At 43.7% G+C, this 13,363-nt stretch overlaps 1 protein-coding gene across 2 annotated transcripts in view; it reads right to left on the reverse strand.

Annotated features, from left to right (window-relative positions):
* Nucleotides 1-13,363, reverse strand: part of ZNF423 (zinc finger protein 423) — a 236,775-nt gene that overhangs the window by 24,923 nt on the left and 198,489 nt on the right. For both annotated transcript variants that reach the window (XM_088136113.1, XM_088136114.1), the window contains 2 exons: nucleotides 6,331-6,462; nucleotides 4,670-4,785 (listed from right to left, as the gene is read on the reverse strand). In XM_088136113.1, coding sequence (XP_087992239.1) covers nucleotides 4,670-4,785; nucleotides 6,331-6,462 — 248 coding nt within the window. The remainder of the gene's footprint in view (nucleotides 1-4,669; nucleotides 4,786-6,330; nucleotides 6,463-13,363) is intronic.

The raw sequence follows: 13,363 nt of genomic DNA on the forward strand, positions 1-13,363 counted from the left end.
TTTTCAGTAGATAACCTTCAGCTTCCATAAATGCATGTATCTGATAACTGTTTCACGAAGTATTATTTTCAGGTGGGGGGATAACGGTAACATAGGTTTCCCAATGCACATCCCATAAACAACATCTCAAGTGAAGAAAAGCAGGTTATATGCATTGGAAAACTCCTTTCTGTAGTGATGGGTTTCTAAACATGATGAAATTGGCAGAGCAGACAATGCCCTTAGTAGAAGCATCCACAGGGAGGGTCAAAGGGCCGAATGACAAAACCAGCATCGTGCCACTGTGCTACAAGTTCCACCCCTTCTGTATGTGCATTGCGATGTCACACGCTGCTTCCATCATTTTGATGGAAGCGTCAGATCCTGAGGATGCCTCTGCTCTTAGCATATTCACCAACATAATTCTATATTTATGAGCAATGGGGCTCAAGGCACTGCATTGATAGGGCAAATGTCCTTGCAATTGATCCATGGGCACAGCCCCTTGTCTGACAGAGCCTGCAAACTTCCATACCTTTCTCAAGACCAGTTTGGAAGAATGGAAGCTAATAAAACTAGCAACACAGTCAAAGCAATTCGGGGGGAAAATTAAGATGGTGGTAGTTGAAGTGTCCTTCTCCAGCACAGGGTTGTCTTAACCGCACTGGAAGTTATTCCTTTCTTAACAAGAAAATGATGGTGATGATCCAGATGAAATGATGCTAATATAAGCACCGATGGGTGAAGGTATCTAAGCTACTTGATACACTTTACCTTGATTGTAAGAAATAGCAAACCGCTAACAATACAATTCTATACTTGGAATCAGGTCCCTTTGCAAGCCTGAATTATTACTCTTGTAATAAAGTACTTTGCCCCCAAAAGCATTGTTTGATAGAAATTATTTGTGGCCACTTTAGCAAGACAAAAAGGAAAGGGGATGGAGAATCTCTCTCCCATTTTTATATAAAAATAAATCCACCTTTCTGAACCACGCTCTTGATTTCTTTTTTTGGGGGGAACCAGGATATTTAACAGCACAGAAACCAAGCTGAACCAAACAAAAAACAAAAAAAAACCCACCCTGCTAACTTTATTCAAATATTAACAAGGTACAGTTAAAACTTTTGTAACTTATGCAAATGAGATTGCCAGTACAAGGTGAAGGAAGAAAATCCCTAAGAGGGAGAACGAACACAAAATCAACGAAGTGAAAAGATCAACCCGTCCCCCCCTCTACAGCCTGACAGCAGGAGAAAAGACCCAGCACTTTGGGAATTGGAAAAGATACACATAAGCATATATCTGGCCATTGTTTGCAAAGTTTTAAGTGCATCGTGGCTTATAGCGTCTAAAGCGAAGAGACTGAAACGAACCAGGAGAGATATCGGGAAGAATTTTAAAGTCTTTAACATACAAAGAACGAGAGAGGCCAGGAAAGAGAATGCTTGGGGTTATCCCTTAAAAACTCTCTTAAAAAACAAAACCCAAGGTGGAATGGAGGCATTTAGGGATGGTGCAACACCAGGAGGGCCAGAGCAATTTGCAAACAATGAAATAGTTATTCACCTCGGAGCAGGCTCCTTGCTGAAGGTCAACTTGTGGAGGCTATTTTAGCAGCAACTAATCTAGGGCCTACTCTTTGAAAATCTCCTTTTACTGAGAGCCAAAATCACATCTGTTCAGCCACAGATTGCTGGAACAGGAGGGTGCAGGCATCCAAGAGGGATTACCCAGAGTTCTTGTGCCAGAGGCTGGCCTCAGGTATTTAGGAGCATCAGGGGAACACGAACTGCAGCTGTCACTGACACCCCTGCTGTGAAACGGCGAGGCAGGATTAAAAAAAAAAAAAAAACCCACACGAAACACAACCTCAAGGAACGTAGATGGCAGAGCTGCAGAGGTAAAAGAATTTAACCAGGTCCCTTGAGTTAGTCCATGTTTTGCTGTAGACCCAAGACTGCTGTACATATTGAATAATGGTTAACCAGGGAACTGAAGGGACCAATGCCATCCACCAATGTGCCTCAAGAACATGCTAGGCTTGGGGCAACCAGTAAAAGTGGCCATCGTGGCTCTGCATAGTCAAGCAATGGAAGAGATGGAAAACTTGTGTCTGTTATATCGTATCGGACTGCGGACCTATCTTTGTGTCCATGTAAGCAGTGCTCACATGGGATCCTGGGGATGAAAGGGACTGTTTAGGCCACAGAATCCACCACCATGCTAGGTGCAAAAGCTTTATCTGAAGCTCCCAGAAGAGGTGGCTGTCCAGCGAAGGGAAGCTCACCGTGTCTCTCAGTCACTGGTTGTCCTCGCCTTAATGTTAAGGCATTTCTCACACTCGTTTGGGATCTGCCTTCCTGTAACTTCAACCCATTGTTCCAGATCTTGCACTTTAGGGAGACAGAAAACAGGCACAGGCTCCCTCTCTCTCTCTCTCTCTTTTTAGTGATGGCCTTTCAATAGGGACTTGCAGTGCTTCTGATCCAAAGCCAAAACATTTCTTCAAAGCAGGCACGGGTGCACATATCGTTCCTGAGGGCGTCTCTTTCAAGAAGCTGTATCTTCTCCAGGGCTTACACAGTAGCTGTGCAATCCCAGGAAATGCACAATTAAGGAGGTGCCAAAAGGGTGACATACCTGAAGCACTCATCTTGCCTGATCCTTGATTTGTCTACCTTGCAAGCCTGAGAAGCCACACAGCTTCTTTAAAGAGGTGCTGACAGGCGTATCATAGAGACTCACTCTCGCTCTGAAACAGCCTTTTGGTTTTGGATCCAAAGGGGTGAAAATCCCTACTTTTTCCACATATCTGAAGAATCAAATCCCCCATCACTTCCCTCAATTTCCATCCCTTTAATTCTTCTCATTCCCCCCCTTTTTTAAAAAAAATCTCTTTCCATGTGTCTGAATCCTTTTTAGTGTGGTGTCCAGAATGAGAGTCTGACCAGCATCCTCGTACATAAAAAGTCTCTGCTAAAGCCACTTCTTTCCATCAACTCATTTCTTTTGTTCAGGGCTTAGCATTTGTTAGTTAACAGAGGAAGATTTAATCATGTGAACTGAATCTATAGGCCAAAATGAGCAGCCACAGGCTTCCCACCTCATCTGTGAATTGGCAGAAACAAGCCTTGGTTAGTCTTCTCCAACCTGGTGTGTCCCAGGTGTGCTGAGACCGTAACTGCCAGAATTACAAATCAGCCATAGCTGTTAGCTGTGCAGTCCAACATATATGGAAGGCACCATATATAGGTTGGTGAAGCCTGGTTTATATGCATATGACCAGAGATGGACAAGTCAGTCCATTTCAATGTTAATTTCACACATGTTCATTCATACCTTGGCTCCATTTCCGCATTAATTGCAATGTGTGAACATCTGCCTTGAAATATATTTTCCTTTTTTTTCCCCAAGCCAAATGCACTGTTTCTTAAATGTCTTTTCTCCTAAATTTCATTTTTTAAATATCTACTCATCTGAAACTTTGGCTGCACTGCAAAATCTAGAGAAATGCAACATCGAAATCCTGCATTCTAATCTGTGTATTAATACGGGAGCTAGGGAGACATCAGGTTAACTTGGTTTAATAATGCAGAGGGAAGAGAAACTTTGAGCATGCCTCTGTATAGCTTCACCCTTCACCAGATGGCACTGAATGAGGCAGAGAAGGAATGTGTTAATCTGCCCTAAATCTTGTTAATCTCTAGAGGGAATTTCCTGCCCTCCCCCCCCCTCCTCCATCTTTTTGAGTTTACACTAAGGATGCATGGCTTTTTCTGGTTCAGGTACCACGCTCATAAAAGCAAATGAAGTTGGGGTTGAGAAGGGGCTGGAGCTAAAACAAAAACTAAAATTGGCTTGATTTCACTTAAATTCCTTCAATTCAGTTAATATGATCGCTCTCCCTGCCTTCTGTCATGATAAAAACTACAGTGGCAACTTTTTGTGGGTTTGATCCGAGGACGTCAGAGGCTGTGAGCAACCTTGGAATTTCAAATGATGCAATTCAGACTTATACCTTCGGTTCCAGGACCACCTGCAAGCTTTTGCTCTAGCATTTCCTACTTGCTTAAATTTCTGCCCAACAGGAAGGATTAGCCTGCAGCTTTGAGGAGAGGTTCTTATGCCTCTGGCTTCATCCTGCCACAACTCACTTCCTGAGTTTTGAACCATATCCAGTCTATAATATGAATATATAACATTTTGGACTCTCAGATAGGGAACCATTGTGGTGTCAGCCCCTTCACCTCAAAGACAACATTCATTCCAAAAGGGATGGGGAGGGAGAAGAGGAGGAAGAAAGGAAAGCAGTGGAAGAGCGGGAACATGATGGTTGAGTTTTTGTATGCTAATCCTTCCTTAAATTATTGAACAATGGGAAGAAATTATTTACATTGTGCTTCAGTTGCATTGCCAAAAGAAATCCTCACAGCGAGTGATTAAAGTTGTTGGGTCTTATTTATTTATGGCGCCTGGGTTCAGAAGGGCCCTTCTCCTGTTTTGCATTTGTACTCAAGGAGGAGAAGAGAATTTCCTGTTATTACAGGAACAGAGAGGGGTAAGGGGAATGTAGAAGGAGATTGTCTTGATACCTGCTCACAATTAGTTCATTTCTCACAGATAATCACAGCGGATACAGCAAAAGGAATTTGTATACATTCCTCTTCAGGGGAACAAAAAGGCGTACCTGAAGTTCAGTCTGAAAAAAGAACTTCTGTGGACACTGCGAACAATCATAAATTTTGTCCTCTTGTCCATGGACAGCAAAGATATGTTGCTGCAATTTATTTGCCTGTACAAAAACTAAGGAAAATGACAAAGAAAACAAGGACATGGTCAGAGATACAGAGAATGGCCATCATAACCAAGGACACCCGCTTTGAACATCTGTACCTTTGACTTGGTATAAACATAACCCCAGCAATGAACTTGTTTCTACAATGGACTGATCCAAAATAGGCTGTGCCTTCGTTTTCTTTCCTATTCATTTTTTAAAAAATAATACACTAAGTTTCAGATCCAAATTAAGTTAGATTCACATATATACCACATGTAACATTAGACCAAGGCTTTGTTTAACTGTGATTGATTGATCAAGCCACGATTGGCTGCTTTCACCCAGAATATGCTAAACAAAAAGCCACAGCTAAAACCACTGGATAAATTAGTTGATGGAAGCACAATTGTGCTCAGCCAAAAAACAGAACCAAAAATTGTGTGGCTTAACATGATGGGGGAACTCAGTCAATAGGGTTTCGTTACAGGCTGCAATTTTTTTTCATATTGATTTCAGTGGGACCCAACCCAGTGGGAATCCAGTGAGGATTCAACCCAAAATTTATGGCTCCTTTTCACTGGGTTCCCCTAATAATTTAAAATTAAAATCTACAGAAAGTTCAGTGCAGTTAAGGAGAACTATTTAGTCAGTTCCATGGCACTTGCCAAACAGGTTTTTTTTTGTGTGTGGGGGGGTACCTTTAGAAAAAAAACACAAATAAGGCAGATTACCAAATGAGTGACACCTAAAAGTTGTCCTTCCAGTGTTTAGAGACCTATCTGCACCAACCTAAATTTAATGAATGCTACCTACCATTAATGTTTAATCTTTTAACCGTAATTTGGTTCATTGTTACAAGAGAGGCTAGGTTTGTTCCCAATGCTAAAACATAACATGGGATGTTTGTGGCTTAGAATTATTTCCTAACTCACTTTTTGTAGCCTGTTGATGGTTTAGCATTCTGTGCAAACTAGACCACAATGGCTTGTTCAACAAACTGTAAGCAAAACCCGACATGGTATGCCAAACAGGGGGAAGCAGGGAAGACATTATATCTATTTTCTTGACACCTCTGACTCAAGTCCATACTTGGTACATCCTAGGTACATAGTACACGGATATTAAAAAAATAATTTCTCAAATTTGGGCAGGGCAACCACATAACGATCTTCCCTATGCATCCTCCACATACTAGCTTGGAATTATGGGGCTTTCCATCCAACAGATTTGGAGAAGAACTGGCCCCCATTGAAGCTAAGAAGGTCTGCAGTTCATATTTTCCACACTGAGGGCAATCCCTAGCCCCCACTGTAAATTACTACGCATATTTGGAAATCATATTGAAAACCTGAGCCCATGATGGAAAAAAGGGAAAAATGAAAGGGGGCGAGGAGTTTGTCTTCCAGGTATATCTAGTTTGAAAGAGGATATTCTATTTCATGCCAGGATGTCTTCTCCCCCACCCTTCCTAGCTTGCATGAAAAGAAACACTGTATTTTAAAACTCCCCTGTGTGTCATTTCTGGATCAAGCCATGCACACTGAGTACTTGTCTAGGACCGGCTGTCTTACCTGTAAAACAAACAGGGCATTTGAATGTACCTCCCATCCCCTCGAAGCTGTGCTCAATCAGGTGACACAGGAGCTTTGCTGGAGAGTCAAACATCTGGTTACACAGCTTGCACTCATGATTGATGCCTTCCTCTGCAAGGGTCAAATGATACAACTTGTTAGTGACACAGCAGATTAGCGTCTGAAACGCAGCATTCGGTGAGAAATCATAAATGCCAGTTCAGGCAGCTTTTGGGAACCCAGAGACACTGTTCTTCCTACAAAAGCATGTGTACGGCATAGCGCTTGTGCAGTGCATTCGGAGTGTACAGCCTCCAGTCAAACTTGAGGGGCATTTCTGTCTTCCACATGGATGGAAGTGACAATGTGATCTACGCTGTCCTGGTTTCCCAAAACCACACAAAAGACCATATCTGGAAGGAAAGAAGGAAAGAAGGAAAGAAGGAAAGAAGGAAAGAAGGAAGGAAGGAAGGAAGGAAGGAAGGAAGGAAGGAAGGAAGGAAGGAAGGAAGGAAATGGGAGGGAGGGAGGGAGGAAATGAGAGGGAGGGAGGGAGGGAGGGAGGGAGGGAGGGAGGGAGGGAAGGAAGGAAGGAAGGAAGGAAGGAAGGAAGGAAGGAAGGAAGGAAGGAAGGAAGGAAGGAAGGAAGGAAATGAGAGAGAGGGAGGGAGGGAGGAAATGAAAGGAAGGAAGGAAGGAAATGAGAAGAAGGAAGGAAGGAAGGAAGGAAGGAAGGAAGGAAGGAAGGAAGGAAGGAAGGAAGGAAGGAAATGAGAGGGAGGAAATGAGAGGAAGGAAGGAAGGAAATGAGAGGGAGGGAGGGAGGGAGGAGAAAAGGAAAAGGACAAGGACAAGGAGAAAACCCAAACAAAGAACGTCCAGCCAATCCTGAAAGGGAAAAGGAAGTGCATGAGACTCTTGAAAAGGATTGCCCCACTTACAACCGGCATCACACCTAGGTCAAAAATAGAAGTGGGCCTGGTAGAAAAACATCAGGAGTCCAGAAATGATAGCCGGAGCCAGTGACATTTTCACATTTCAGTTCTAAGTCGGGCAATTAATGATAGTTGTCTTCCCCCTTTCATGTTTGCTTTTAGTCCCGTCATTCCAGTTTCTTGCAGCTTGTAGAGAACGCATGAAAAATATTCTGCAGAACAGGCTTCCAACAGACAACACAAGAACGAAACACAACACAAAGAGCAGCAGCATCTATCTGGATCTACAAGGATGCCGAGAGGAGCTACTTTTCCCCAAGGTTGGGTAGCGGCTGGGGGGGAGGGAGGGTGCAGAGCGAGGGGTGAGGGGAAGAGCGACCTTTCCCCCAGCAAAAAAGGAACAGAGAATATTGGTAATTTTTTGGAGGGGGAGGTGTGAATAAATGCATCCATTTTCCACTCAGAAACATCCCTGGGAATAATGTTACATAATCACATAGCGCTATTCCTAAGGGCGCTGTAACCTTATTTGCAAAATGCTTTGCAGTGTGCAAAGCCAAGCCCTGGTTTTGAGTGGCAGATTAGCTTCAATGCAATCTTCTGTGTTCACAGTCTTCTGCACCTTATTTTCACCCCTTTGACACAAGCCTACAATGGAGACGCCATATATAGCATTTCTCCTCCATTCTCATAGTGATGCTAGATTCCCAAGGCTCTTGAATCCCATTATTTGGAATTAGAACAGCGCAATGTAAGACAGAGGCAGTTTGGTGTAGCGGTGAAGGCCCCAGGCTAGAATCCGGGAGACCCTGAGTTCTAGTCCCACCTTAGGCATGAAGCCAGCTGGGTGACCCTGGACCAGTCCCTTTCTCTCAGCCCTAGCAAGGAGGCAACAGGAGACCACTTCCAAAATCTTGCCAAGAAAACTGCAGGGACTAGTCCAGGTAGTCATCAGGAGTCAACACTGACTCCAAGCCACCAAAAAAAAAGAAGTAATATGAAGAAGAACCTACAGAACTGGAAAAATTGCTGAGAGCTACTGAGGCAAGTGTTTACGTCGGCGGCTGACTCTATCTGTTATATCACATTGCAATGTGAGCTTTTTCGGCTTCTCCAGATATCATCCCAAACAGTAAATGTTCAAGTAATGTGACTTTAGCTGGCTCGGTCAGGCCGAGTTCAAACCAGAAGTCTTCTTCTAGTCCCTGTCATTAGGAGAGCTGCATCATGTGCCTTTAGTCCATGAATGCACCCTATTCTTTTGCACAAGGGCTGCGAGAGAAAAAGTGGGCCAGGTCAAAAAGTGGGCCAGGTTTTGGAGAGCGAGTGGCTGGAAATTGTAACGGATAAAATGGGCGCATTAAGGGTGTAGATGTGTAAAGGATCCATTTTGCTCCTTAAAACCTCCCAACCCCCCACATGCCAAAAAGAGCCAATAAAGTTGGTTTCACCCATTTGGGGAGCTATAAAAATGACAGACCTGGGCTGTGGGTTTTTGCACTGCTGCTTCAAACACGGCTTTCTTGCAGCTTAAAGGTTTATTCTACTGAAATGGTAAAATCAAAATGCAATCAGCAGATACAGGGCAGTTCCACATTACGCATTAAGCCACTCTGCGTGGTTAGTGTGAATGCACACATCACCTCTTCATTCCTCTGTTAATCACAGCTAACAGCTCTTTGGTTAAATATGCAAATTGGAGCAGCTGGCGTTTTCGGTTAGCACTCAGCTGGCAAATTGCCAATATTTCATGTTCTGGTTAGCAATAACCAGAGTGATGGGCTTAACCACAGAGCTACCATTCACAGCTCTGCTGATGGGAAAGTTCAACACAGCACGGGGGTCAGCTGAAAAGGATGCAGAACTAGCCTCAAATGTGGGGAGAAGCTTAGCTCGACATAAAAACAAGAGCGAGAGCACAAGCACCGTCTTTCCACAAGTAATGGATTTAGCCTACTTTACACTGTTTTGCTGATATTCCCACACAAGGTAAGGCGGTGTTATTGCCCTATTTTGCACATGGGGGTGTGGTCGGAATATATAAGGCTGACTCATTTGTGGCTGCGTGGCTGAGGAAGGGTTAATCCCAGACGCTTCCTGCTGCACAGCACAATCTTTAACCAACAACACCACAATCAGCACTCACCATAAGCCAAACAACCAAATACACCGTGGGGAATTATATTCCCAGTATTCTCATTTTGGGATAACGCTAATTGTCTGCCCTTTTAGGCAGGCAGTGGAAGCACTGCAAACGGTTAAAGCCATGCCAAACAAAACTCAAACAAAAAATAATACAAATATAAGAGGTTCCCACAGATGTGGAAATTCATCCCAGAGAGGCAAGACATTTTGATTTGCAAATCCACGTCTGAATTATAAGGCCTTCTTCTCCCTGTTCTTTCTTCTTCTTCTTCTTGCATTCCCCCAGGAGTCCATTATATATTTTCTATGTCAATGAAACCATCTAACAAGAAACACACGCACACAAAAGTAGAGGGAGAGAAAGAAAAAGAAACCAGAAAGTACTATAGTTCAGCATGGGAAATATTTCCCTTTTCATATTTCCCAAAAGGGCCAAAGAGAGAATCGCAAAAACCTAGGAAGCTGAGTTGTACTAAATCAGATTATTCATCGGTCATATTGCGACTCTGACCGACAGTAATGGCCCAAAGGTTCTCCTAGTCTTATCAACATCAGCTGAGGATTGAAATCTGGGGGTTCTGTGCACCAGACATGTGCTCTACCACAAGGTATTTCAGTGTTATCCTATGACCGTAAGAATACAAATGTTACCCTATTGCCATTAGAGTGCCAGTGTGGTGTAGTGGTTAAGGTTTTGGACTGGCACAGGGGAGATCCAAGTCCATCCTTAGCCACAGAAGCTCACTGGGTGGTTTTGGACCAGCCATTCACTCTCAGCCCAACCTACCTCATAAGGTTGTGGAGAAAATAGGAAGAAAGAACGTTATGCATACCACCTTGAGCCCCTGAGTGGAAGACAAGATATAAATCTAACAAATAAACAAATGCTCAGCACACTGTTGTGCAGTCATCTAAGTCTAGAATTCCCTGAATTCTTAGTAAATGGCTATGCTAACTGATGTCTACATGTCAACCAGAGAGGCTCATAGAGCAATGATACCCAAGAGCCACGTTTTCCACAGTTCTTAGAAACCCAAGTTCTCCAAGTGCCTGAAACTCTCTGGACTAACTGCCTACTCTCCCATCTCACAGCTTGCCCCACCTCACAAAATTATTATGAAGATGGAACAGAGACAGAGAGATCCATGTGCTCCACCACCTTGAAAGAAGAACCATCTAAACGAGATAATTCAATCAATAGAAAACTTGAAATCTGGGAACCAGCAGGTTGTTGGAGGATAGCTGGCTCGAATGAGAGAAGATTGCTTACAAGGAGGCCAAGTCAGCTTAATGGTGCTGGCAATTTAGTGGCTGAACATGAAATGAAGGGAGATCTTCATTATTTCCTCCCTATTTATTCCCTATCTGGGAGGGAGAAATATGGAGAGGAGGAGCCGAAGAGCCAGCTCAGCAGGTACCTAGAAGAGAGACCAACCTAATAGGTGAATGATACACAATCCCTCTCATTTTTGACATAAAAAGCAGGCTTCTACCCCTCACTGTGCCTGCCTTCCAGCATTACTCTCCTTAAACCCTCAATCTGCTCACGGATCTGTTGATTCAGAGCTGAACAAACACGGCTTCCAATCAGAGATTCTTCAGGTCTCTTTCTCCGTCTCCCAAGTTCAGAATAATAAGCATTAATTTTACACTTCATTTCTCCATACAAAGAGAGAGAGGGGAGAAGAAGAGAGGGAGAGAACGTGGTCCTTGTTTAAAACAAGTAGGCCTGCGGGATTTTATCTGGCAGAAACTGTGTCAGGCCAAAAGAGAAACAGAATGCTTTGTGTAAAAGTATCGTGGGGAGATGATAGCATTCTACAATGTTCCCGGTACCTACTTTTGTCTCCAAAAGCATTTGATCCCTTCCAGACATATATACTTATTTCCATACTGGTCTTGGGGGAAAGCTAGTAGGAGCGAGAGCTGATTATGTGAAAGCTGAAGGTGAAACCTGGGCGGTGCCCACTGTTACTAAAAGATTGGAATTTGGAGATCCCTAATTTATGCCTGTTACCGAGGGGGAACTGAGGAGGGTCAGTCGCCGGGCTGAGCAGCAATGGTGAAATTCAGCTCCCGCAGTTCAAAAGCACCAAACAAGCCGTGGAAAGGCCACGTGTTTCCCACGGCTTGGCTCTCTCCCCTTCTTCACGGTGGCATCATGCTCTGTCAGTCAAGTGTGTTTTATTTCCAGTGGCAAAACCCGGTATATTTAATAAGAATTACACTCAGCACTATCATCCCATAAGAGAGAGGAGGACAACTGACACTTCAATATTCATAATTGTTCCCATTGGGTGCTCTTTTTTTAACTCTTATATTTACCAGGCTTCCTTTGATGAACTGCAAGCCACTTTAGGCATCGTCTCACGGAGAAAGGACGTGCAAACAAACGGGCATGGGGATGGGAGGAAACCCTCTGGACTGGACCTCTCTATTATGTATAATGTGGTGTGAAGCCTCCGTTCTAGAAGCTATTGAGATTACAATTATAAACTATATTAATGACAACATAAAAGGGACACCCCACCGAGTAACTAATACGGGATGACGGGCTACTACTTATTTATTTTGGGCACCACGTATCTATTTTGGGTAAACTAAGAAAAAGATCACTGCTATTCTAGCAGCTTCTAAGAACCAAACAAAGCCATCCGCTCTACAGCTTGGTTTCATAACAGCAAAAGTCTGCCTGAAGGAGAGGAGTAGGAAGGCCATGTTCCCCTGCCTTTGAGCCTCATTGTTGACTTCAGCGTGCAAATCCCATGGTTTCCCCCTGCCAGGATGGCCCATTTCTGCTTCATTGCAATAAAACAGGGTAATGACAGTGGGCATGTTTTATACATAAGGACAAGGTGCATCAACCTCTTCATTAATTATCACCCTTAAAGGCTGAAATCTGGTGCAAATATTAAATAGATCCTTCCGCCATTCAGTGAAAACCTGCCCTATCTGGTGATCTTTTCATCCTTCTCCACCCCAACAAATTCAAGCCGAACCTTAATAGGCACACAGTATACAGATCTAGTAGTGACGGCACAGGAAAAAAAATTGATGAAGGGTTGTTACTTCTAAAATTACAGGGATGGCTTTGCAGAACAGGCATGGAGTTGTTCTTTCAGGCATCTTTTCACCACAGCAACAACAACACAAAACACCACAGCACACCACGCCCTCCCGAATCTCAATACACCACAACATTGTTTATTCATGACTTCACCTTCTAAAAAGGTAGGAGAGGAACAACTGAATTTATTCCGATTCCAAGGAACCTCCCTGCCTTTCTAATTTAGCTAGGGTGCGGAAGGCGCTCATTTCACACTCCAGACAGACAACACAATTACAGTATTGATTTGTCATTAAACACTGCAGAGAAGATAACAGGACCAAATTCCAGGCAAAGGACTCTTTAGAGCATCAGCAAGAAAGCAAATCTTGCCTCCTCAGCTAATTTAACAGCCGTTCTCATGGCAGAATACCCTTACTTTCACGTGCCATTGAAGCAAACCTTGCTTCTTGTATGTTGTCTGGACCTTAATACTCGCCGGTCGTCCCTTTCTGAAGTTGCAAAATGCTCTGGGCAACATTTTACCGTCACGTTGTGCCACGGAAACCAGGAAGAAAACAGTACTTCCTTGCAACCTGTCATCATTTTCTACAACCATTTCCCCCAGAGAATGCTCTCCTATATCCTTCTGGACAAATGAAAATTCTTCTCCCCCCCCCCACTGCCTTGCTCCCCCTTGCACCTCCCGTAAGCGCTTTCTCACCCAGACCCCTTTGGGAGTCACAAATGAGTTTGTGTGTTCCTTACAAGGAAGAAATGGGACAAAGGAACTCTTTGGAACAGCTCCCTGACAATTAAGGAGGCTGGGTTTGTGAAAAGCATGGGATTGATGACATGGGAAGCCAAAGCTTCACCTGGGGAACTGGGTGTAGGTCCTCCGAGGATT

The sequence above is a fragment of the Python bivittatus genome, unplaced genomic scaffold, assembly GCF_059951505.1.
Source record: "Python bivittatus isolate LINGU-HERP-01145 unplaced genomic scaffold, Pbiv_v1 ctg000190_np1212, whole genome shotgun sequence".
Taxonomy (NCBI): Eukaryota; Metazoa; Chordata; class Lepidosauria; order Squamata; family Pythonidae; genus Python; species Python bivittatus.